General features: G+C 40.1%; 1 protein-coding gene across 1 annotated transcript; it reads left to right on the top strand.

Annotated features, from left to right (window-relative positions):
• The first annotated feature begins 1,043 nt into the window (after window positions 1-1,043).
• cnmd (chondromodulin) lies at window positions 1,044-4,031 on the top strand. Its single transcript, XM_028590439.1, has 7 exons — window positions 1,044-1,103; window positions 1,262-1,399; window positions 1,967-2,107; window positions 2,212-2,325; window positions 2,458-2,611; window positions 3,113-3,307; window positions 3,814-4,031. Exons 1-7 carry the CDS (start codon window positions 1,044-1,046, stop codon window positions 4,029-4,031), a joined length of 1,020 nt encoding a protein of 339 aa, XP_028446240.1.
• The last annotated feature ends 6,405 nt before the right edge of the window (window positions 4,032-10,436 follow it).

Raw genomic sequence — 10,436 nt, 5'->3', positions numbered from 1 at the left:
ATTCAGAAAAGCACACAGAATAACCTCAATTAGCCAAATGAATGGATTTTATTTGCCTTAAAGGCTTATAAGCTGCAATGAATAAAATGTGGTCCTCCAACGATCATAGTTAAATTGATAGCAAGCATACGGCAATGTCTAATTCTTTTCATGGTACACAATGTAGTTACTGGGCTGCCTCAATTTGCATGCAAATATTGCAATTTTGATAAAATGCTCATACAATTACATATTTTTTTCCGAGGTCAAAGAATCTCTGTACCCTTTCTGATTGCCTCCCAGCTTACCAATAATCAAAAAAAAAATTGGTTCAATCTGTTTCCAAGCAACAGCAGCACTGCACATTTGAATCCTTTTTCTTTATATGTGTCTTCTTTTTAAGTCATGATAAGGACCGAGTAACCTTGACCACCATTGTCAAATCAGAAAAATTAGTAATTAACCAAAGGTTATGTCTGTGTGTGTGTCTCTTATTGATGGTATTGCAAGGCATTCCATTCTTGTGGCATATTGTAGGAATATAAAGACCTAAGAAGACTCACTTCTGCATGCAAGTTTGACTACAGGAAGTCTGTTCATTTCACACCTGTAACCACAAAAAACCTGAAGGAAATCTGCAGTATTCATAAACATTTATATCATGATTGACATGCAACTATAAGAGGTGGGTTGATTTAATGAAAGGCATGAAACATAACTGACTTATATGTTAGTGCTTATATGTTTTCCTCCTCCTTCCACACTGCCTGAAATATTAGTTAACAACCTTTTTACCACCCATTATATTACTGCCTGTACCACATGACACTAGCCAATCTGAGCTCAGAACTTCTTTTAGTTTGGTACCACAGGATGCCCACCTTGCTTTAGATGACCTGGACCTACAGGTAACATTCAGATGAAGAATTTAGCTCAAACATTTTATATCAACTGTGAGTCATTCACACTGAAATGTCAAAAAGCCTCCTGGTGGATAACCTGATTCTCCAAAGAGAAGCAACAGTATTAGTGGAGGAATTATAGAGGGCATCACGATAGAGACAATGGAAAAAGTCCCAAATACCACTCATGGATCTGGCTGTTTTGAACACTGTACACCTCCGGTAAGACAGGCTTAATACGTTTTTGATCAGAAATATAATCGACACCAATGACATGGAAATTTAACTTTAAACTCTGCAAAACTGATACATTTTTCAAGAATGTCATCAGTTGTTCAGTGTGCATCATTTCTTACTTTGCATTTCTGAACTTTGTGAAGGAACAAAACAGCACACCGACATCTGCTGCGGTCAGTCGCCTCCTGAGATTCGGAGCCGTGGCTCTTATTGTTGGTGCAGTGTTGATGTTGTGTGCATCTATGGCTGCTCTCTACCTGTGGAAAGGCAGCGATAAAAATGTAAGTGTCGACTGAGGATTATGCTGTAGTTATTCAATGGAGTTATTGCAGTATCCCTTCAATAACTGATATCTGAAGTGGAAGTAAGGTGGGAAATGGATTCAAAGTAGATCCTCTGATAATAAAAACGTTTGAATGTAGGCATTATTGCACAAGAGGTATTTATGTAAATGGCAGAGATACCCTATACATTATCTTATTCATCATCACATTTCAGACTGTAAAACTGCATCTTTAATTATGTTACAATCCATGCAAACATCATAAATTGCTCAGTTTTATATAAAATAGTTTTATGTTTATGCGTCCTATTGAGCTCACCTGTAGGGCAAACATTTCCACCAAGGTCTGCAACTGCATCTCCTGTAGTGCTTTGCTCAATTATTGTATGCTTAAAATACAAAGGATTTCTGTAAGAGAAGCAACACCAATAATTACTGTGCAGGATGCAGCATGAACATTGTAAAGCTTGTTTTTCTGTATCTCATTTCTATTGTGTTTGCCACAGTGTGATTTACATAACTTGACTAATCAGTCATTTTAACGTTCCACCTTGAATGCTGCCAGGTTTATAATGTCCGTTACAGTATGAGCATCAATGGGGAGGTGAGACAGGGCTCCGTGGAAATTGATTCAGACAACAACGTGGAGAGATTTAAAACTGGGAGTGGAGCTGAGGAAGCTGTGGAGATTCATGACTTTCAAATTGTGAGTGAATTTGTCCTTGGGGTAGTTCAGCTGAGACTTTCTGTGTGCTTAGCGAAGTAGCAAAGCTGTGAGTGTAAACATGGCAACTCTGTGATTTGGTGCAGGGAATAACCGGAATCCGCTTCTTTGGAGGAGACAAGTGCTATATAAAATCTCAAATCAAAGCCAACCTTCCACACATGGGAGCTCACAACAAAGAGTCGCTGATGTTTGACCTGGTATGTGCATACTACTTGATACAGAATGTTTGCAAATTGAAAAAAAAGAAATGACAATGTTGTTAAAAGCAAACACATCCTCCGCTCATTTATTTGTCTAATTCAAGGACATTATCTTTTTCTTCTTGCCAGACAGATGAAGCTATTCCAGTGAGTTTTGACGAGAAGTTCCTCATATGGGTTTCTGCCGAGCAGCCGTTGAAGGACACCAGCTTTCTGAGCAACAAAATTCGGGGTCTTTGCGGGGAACTTCCCATTTACTGGCTCCAACCTATCTATCCTAAAGGTTTGCATTCTTCTCTTCTTTCTAGATATTATGTATTGATTCACTCCATCCAAGAGTCTATAAAACTGACATGCTAACATGGTCTATTGAATAGACCATGTTAGCATGTTAGCATTAGTATTCTATTTAATACTTTAAATAGAATAGACTCTATTCTATTTAAAGCATTGTCCATTCTATCATAGTTTATTCAGAGCTTGGTTGTGATTGCCCTGCTTATCTGCTGACACACTTGTAAACTGTACAGTCGTGTCTGAGAAGTTGGTGAAACACTTGATGTCTTGAACATACTCTACATTTAGAGTACACCAAAAAAGGCCCCGGTCTTGTATTAAAAAAGAATGATCTTAAAATATGCAAGTGCTTGAAATCACGGCTGCTAATTTAATTATTCAGGACATCTGAGACAGCCCCAGCTATGTAGGATTGAGCTCCGAGGACATGTATGGCATCTTGTGGATGTTGACCCAATACTCTTGCCTCTTGTGGCTGATGTAACAGATGGGGAGAGGAGAAAAAGAGACACACAGCGAGCCAAACGGCAGTTTAACATAGAGGAGTTTGAGGCAGCTGCTGAAGAGAGGAACCCGGTGAGTCACGCAGAAGATGACACCTCCAGAGTTGGGGAAGAAGAGGAGGAGGGGGCACAGTCTGCTGCAGGGTCAGCATACAATCCCGAAAACCCCTATCATGTGAGTACCAACTTCATCAACAACACTGTTTATGATAAACAAGGCTCCAGAGCTGGTGAATATTTGATTAACTATCAAGAGGCATATACTGAGCCCTGAAGCAACCCTTAAAGTAACACTAGGAATTAAAGTTTCTCGGTTTTGTCAACACTTTTTTCAAATGACTGTATAACACCATGTGTAAAATGCCACCCTTGTTAAAAATGTATTGTCAAAGAAATAGAAGTACATGGTGTGGAAATGTGCTAACCTCTGCCAGCTGATACACTACTGCTGCTGCTGCTGTTGAGTAGGTGCCATGTTAGTAGCTATGATTATAGGTCACCGGGTTAACAGCTGCAATTCAAAGTTGATGAACTTGTGAACTGAAGTGAAAATTCCCATTGCTTATAAAAATTCATGTTGCCAAAGATGTTTGTTTGAGAGGATGAGAAGTTTTGGAAAACATTTGAATTGCAAATGAGTATAAAAAAACAATTAACATTGCTTTAAAACTCCAGCGCAGTGGAGGTGCTGGAGAGGAAGGTGCCATGACCTTTGACACCATGTTAGACCACCAGGGGATCTGCTGCTCGGAATGCCAACGCAGCTACACTCACTGTCAGAGAATATGCGAGCCTTTGCATGGCTACTGGCCGTGGCCTTACAACTACAGAGGATGCCAGGTAGCTTGCCGAGTCATTATGCCCTGTCGCTGGTGGGTGGCACGTATTTTAGGTGTTGTGTAAGAAAACACCCTGCACTTGTGAGAGAATATATCTTTTTTTTTGTTAGTAAGACCCCCAGGGTTCCTAAACTTTCAGTTCCTTTGCAGTTATGCATGCATATAGGTATTTTCTGAGTTTGACTGTAAATACTGTTTAGAAAGCTATGCATGTTAGCATGAAATGAAGATCATGATGTATGATTATCTGTACTATATGATACATATACTGATAATTGTTCTCCATACAATTTTATTTACATATAAACAGGTGCTTTCTCTTTGGCTACTTATTTTCATATAGCAAAACTGGAATACATAAATGCCATATTCCTATTTACAGCAACAGACTTACAAATGAGCACATTCATTTTTGCATCATGTAATACTAAATCTTAATGTGCTGTGCTATGTTTAATGGAAGGTATGGGACTGAGTCCAAAGGCTCAGCAGATCATGTACCTTTCCTGACTGAGTAGGCTTTAATAAATTCTAATTACAGTATATGCTGGCTTTGATGTCAATATTTTTTTTGTGTCACATCTTGTTTCCATGGTTCCACTGGGTGCTTTTCTGATAAAACTGAAGTGACAGCAATGGGTGCCATAACTTCCATTCACAGCTGAGAATCAGTCTGAGGGCAATGCAATTTGTGCACACTGACATCTGCATTGATGTGAACTAATGTGAGATGAGTGTCATGGCACTGATGGAAAATATTTCCATAAAAGTGACATTTTTATTAAATAAATAAATCTATATATTTTTTCTATAATAAAAAAGAGAGGAGTGTGGATGCTAAGCTACCAAATAACATGATACACAGAGACAGGCCTTTTTTTGCACAGCTGTTATTTTGACATGTGGTGTAGGCTATTCTGAATACCTCAAATCAAAAGAAATCAGATTACAATCTCTAAAGTCATATGCCAACTTTCTAAATAATTGAAAGGAGCCATGTTGCGATCAAGACAATTTCACAGAGGGTGATCTAGGGACATCAAATTACAACAGATGTGATATTGCACCATATCTGCCACTAAAGCCGCATTGAAACTCTGAAGCAGTGTGAGCGAACAACACAAAGAGATGCTTGTCGCTTTGCTTGGAGATCTTTCCTGGTTTTCATGGGGGTAGAGGTGCTTATCACATCTGCAGTGCTGATAAGACGGCCTCTGTGCTTCCGTAGGCTATATAATATTAATCCCTCTCCCACGTCTGCAGATGCACTTAAAGGAAGGTGACAAGCATGACATATCCAGGACCTCCTGATGGCTCGTGCTCTGGAGTGCAGCCGCTAAAAGAGCCCCAAGTACCCTCAAGTGATGTAAATTTGCAGGGGGAGTCCAATTTCCATCGCAGCACTGTCACTGCCATGGTCATTAAACTAAATCATCCCACTGTGTGTCACACAGCTCCCATTTTAAAGTCCCCTCAATAATGGAGTTATACTTGGACTGCAGATTGCAGCACAACGGTGGAATGTCTGACCTGACAGCAGCTGGAAGAGTACTGTGCACATTATTTCATCTTTAGAAATCACAGGGAGACAGTGTGTATGGATGTAAGAGATCACTTGAAATTATGAATTAATTTAAGACCTTTGTATATATTAGCTCCAGCTGTTGTTTAACAGGACTATTTATATGATCTCTAAAGTTAGTAACTGCAGCTAAAATGTAAATATGATGTGTGCCTGTTGCTCTCTGCGGTTTCGTTGGGTTTCAGAATATGTTGATACAGCAGTAGAAGACAAAGCGCTCTGAGTCTAGGCTAGACAAAAGGAGATGAAAAAACAAAGCAAAAAGCAAAAAAAAATATCACCACAAGCAACAACTCAAAATGGCATTAAACTGAGAAAAAATACATCGCTCAGAACAACAGTAGTTTTGTTATCCTGAGGGCCTGTTTCTAAATAAAAACTTGTTTCCTTTTGCCATTCCTCTCCTAAGAAAAGAAATGTATTCCCATTGAGTGGAGAAGATGAATATGTTGGAGAGCAGCTTCAGTGTGTGAGACAGTGGGGCCTTTTTGTTTGTCTCCCCCCTAGGGCCAAGCTTACCCTGGGAGCCCTGCAGGCCAGGGAACAAACAGAGCTTTGTGAGCACTGACCCACTGTGCCCAGCAGCCAGACTGCAAACCTCCACTCCTGTGCTAATAGGAAACCACAGAAGAGGAGTCTGCAGCAGCCAAGGGAGGGGAAGCTATCTCGCATCCACCTGTGCTTTCATCATTGACCATCAAAACAAGCACAGTCAGGCAGGGGTCTGTGGTACTCTGGTGACCACTGAATCAAAAGCTTTTTCACCAACATCCTCTTGGCACCAACACTCACCAGAATACATGTGGGATACCTTAGCTGGTGATTTATTTTGTGGCATGGATTTGTGCTAATCAAGGCCATGCACTCACTGGAGCTGCCTATAAATATGTCAATAGCCTGTTATAAATTTGCCTGTTGTTGCCCAAGAGGCATTAGAAGTGTGAATAGAAGTGTGAAGTGAACCACTCTGGTAAACGTGTCCTACATTTGATTGCATGTTTTCCATTACATCCAGACATGAATGAAATAAGCAGTAGTGACAGTCCATTTTGCACCTTAACCAGAACACAGAAACCCTTTTAGGCTAGCTCATTATGTTTTTCTGCAAGAAAGCACTGCAATACGTTTATAGATGCTGGCGTCGTGAAGAACCTGTAACCCACAGTTTTGCACCACCAATAACCAACCAGGCACCAAAGATTTGTCTTTTCTTTTCTCCTGAATGGCCAGAAATAACATGGCTGAACGAAAGGGGGGCTGGTACAAGGCTTAAATGCTTTTTAATCCCATGGTTGAGTGACCACTTGCAGTTCTGCCCAGTAGTCTGACTCTGCCTGCCATTTGAAGTTTCCTTGCCATTGGCTGGAGTCTCTCTCTCTCTCTCTCTCTCTCTCTCTCTCTCTCTCTCAATGTGTTTTATTGGCATAAACAAAAAACTTGTTACTCTCTCTCTCGATGTGTTTTATTGTCATGAACAAACAACTTGTTATTCACTCTCTCTCTCTGTCTATCTATCCTTCTCTCTGTCTCACCTATTTAGTATGCAAGCCCCTAATGGCCATTAATTAAATCCCTGCTGGTATTGTTTAAGGTAGTCTGTCTTGTTTATTGTAAATATTGTCTATAGACCTACTTGCACGTAGATAACACGTTCTATGCCATGAGACATTATAGCAATTCTCCCAAGTGACTTTACTTTGCACACACTGCAGAGAATTTTTTTTCCCTGTGTATTGCACTTGGTTGCATGGTGTCCTTGTTACATTCAAATAAAAAACCTGTAGTGTGGTGTAGGTCTAACTTGGACACAGTGCTGGAATCTGCACCATTGTTTTCTTAGTGACACACTGTATGTGACATTAGTGGGCTGGAGGCATCCAACCTGGAAGTTATCTTTACAACACAGCAGGCATGGTTCTCTGTATAACCAATGCAAATACAATACTTCCTCACCCATATCATTTCTTTTTACCCTGCCAGTGAACTATAATTTGAAAAACCATACTATGCCTGAAGGGGATCAATATTAAAGGAATCCTTTTTTTTTTTTAATATGGCATTTGTCAAAACTTTAGTCACCATAGGATGTACCCCAGAGTGTACACGTCCTCTAGTGGGGTGCTTAAAAAGAGCTATTGATAGCTCAAAGCAGATTCAAATCAAGACTTCACATCTACACACTGTAACTGTAACCTCCACAAAGCAATGTAGAGAGGCTTGTCACATGAAAGCAAAAGTTGTCCAAAGAGTTGTGGGTAGTACTGACAAAGTTTATGGGAAAAAGTAAATGTGTTTTTAATCCTCAGCAGCACGTGCAACAATGAGGGAGCCTGAGCCCTTAGATATGCCACCCCGGGGGCAGGCTCTATACTTAAGGCTTACAACAGCCTCATTATCTCCCTCAACTCACATCAGATCCTAGCAGCAGTTTGTCACAGGCAGGCTCCTCTCTGCCAGTAGGCATCAGACCAATCCTCCTGCAACACTACTGTACATAATTGCCATATGGACAGCATTTTGAGCCAGACTGAAGACTAAAAAGCCCTCCAGGCAGATTCCCCAGATAACTAAATGAATATTTTATCTCATTTCCATCTAATTTGCACCACATTATTATACAGAACTGAAATTTTTAATTAATTGATAGAACAGATCAAACACAGGTTTACACTTTGATTTTCGGGAGCTGTTATTTTGATAATTTGCATGGCTTTTTTTCCCATGCCAAGCTCTTTAATCTCCCAGAAATTCAGCATCTCTATATAGAAACACTATAATAAAACATACAGCAAATTAATAACTGTCAGCGCACATGAAATGCTTGTCTTGGTTGTGTGAGTAGTTCTAGTGAGAAGTCCGTTTACCTGCCACCCAACTGATTAATTAATTTCACACTGTTTAATTAAATCCACAGTCTGGGAGTCTGGGCAGCACCGTGGGGAGCCCTATCTAAGCCTTGTGTGTACAGAGATTATCAAAGAAGGTCTCAGACACCCGCTCTTTCGCTAATGTTGACACTGACGTCACTCTTCTCTGGATACCGCATGATTGTGTCAGTGTCATCTGGCAGCTGTTAGCCTTTACTGCTGGGGACATGATAGCATTGCACCATTTGTCGAAAATCTGCCAGTATTTACATTAACTAAGGAGGCTGGAGCATTTGACAGCATTTGACACAAATTAGTACCTGACAGAAGCGTCTGATGATGTGTGTTGCTGCAGTATGTATACTATTGGTCAAAAGTTTTAGAACACCCCCATTTTTCCAAGTTTTTAATTAAATTCATGCAGTTCAATGTCTTATTGTACTCTGAAATGAAAGAATAGAACAAATGAACAATTTAAGTTAAAAAAGAAATCATGGAATCAATTTATATCATCAAAGTAGCCCCCTTTAGCAGATATAACAGCTGAACACTTGTGGCATTCTTTCTACAATGGAAATCAAATATTCTTCAGAAAGTTCTTCCCAACTCTGTTGCAGAAGTTCCCATAAATGTGTGGCACTTGTAGGTTGCTTTGCTTTCACTTTTCTGTCCAGGTCATCCCAAACCAGCTCAATGGGGTTTAAGTCTGGTGATTGTGCTGGCCACTCCATGTTTTTAAGCTTATCATCTTGTTCTTTTTTGCAAAGGTAGTTTTGGGATAGCTTGGACTTATGTTTTGGGTCATTATCTTGCTGTAGGATGAACCCCTGACCAACTAGGCGCATACCAGAGGCTACTGCATAGCGCTGCAAAATGCTGTGGTAGCCGTTACGACAAACAGCCCCAGACCATCACGTTTCCTCCTCCATGTTTGACAGTTGATGTCACACACTGAGGAACCATCATTTCGCCTACTCGACGGGGTACAAAAATCCTGTGTGATGAACCGAAGATTTCAAATTTTGATTCATCAGTCCATAGCACCTTCTTCCAGTTTTTCAGTAGTCCATTGACAATGTTTCTTGGCCCAGGCAAGCCTCTTTTTCTTATTCTGACGTCTTAGCAGTGGCTTTCTTGCTGCAACTCGACCTATCAAACCTGCAGCTCCAAGTCTTCTCTTTACAGTTGAAACTGAGACTTGCTTATTATGACCACTATTAAGCTGTGCTTGAAGCTGTTGTCCTGTGAGCCGCCTATCACGCAAGCTGTTGACTCTCAGAAACTTGTCTTGTTGTGGCTTTGGATCTGCCAGATCTCTTCCTGTCAGAGTTTCCCCCAGTTTCTAAGTGCCTTTTGATGGTGAAGAATACTGTACTCACTGACACCTTGACTTTCTTCGCAATTTCTCTGTAGGAAAGACCAACATTCTTAAGTGTTATGATGGTCTGTCTCTCTTCCATTGTTAATTGCCTTTTTCCCGCCATTTTTATAGCAACACACTACTTTCTGCAGTACAATACTGTTCAAATAATGCTCAAGAGGGTATTGTACCACAGTGCGTTCCAACAATACTTTTATACAAACAGAGGGGGTTGTAAGTAATCCAGACAAGTTGGAACACCTGTGGGAATTGGTAGCACCAACTTTCAAAGCTTGATCAACCTCCATTGCTGCAGAACAGCTTTACATTGTTTACCCATTTCTTGTTCCCTGAAAAAGGCCTTTTTGTAAAATTCTGAAATGTACATTATTTTTCAGTTTTGGGTAACATTACTTTTTTTTAACCTCAGGCAGTTCACCACTTACCTTTGTACCATTTCAAGCTACTCATTGGACTTGAACTGCTAAAATTTCAATAAAAAACTAAAAGAATTGGGGTGTTCTAAAACTTTTGACCAGTAGTGTAAACCTTGGATTCAGTCAGTTAACTGTACAAAGAAAAAGTCATACTCTAGTGCCATAAAAAGTCTAAAAAAAACATAGGAAAATCAAACAGGACAGATTCCAAAATATGTACATG

This window comes from Perca flavescens, chromosome 11, assembly GCF_004354835.1.
Source record: "Perca flavescens isolate YP-PL-M2 chromosome 11, PFLA_1.0, whole genome shotgun sequence".
Classification (NCBI taxonomy): domain Eukaryota; kingdom Metazoa; phylum Chordata; class Actinopteri; order Perciformes; family Percidae; genus Perca; species Perca flavescens.
The sequence above is the reverse complement of the archived record's forward strand: the minus strand, read 5'-3'. Positions and strand labels throughout refer to the sequence as shown.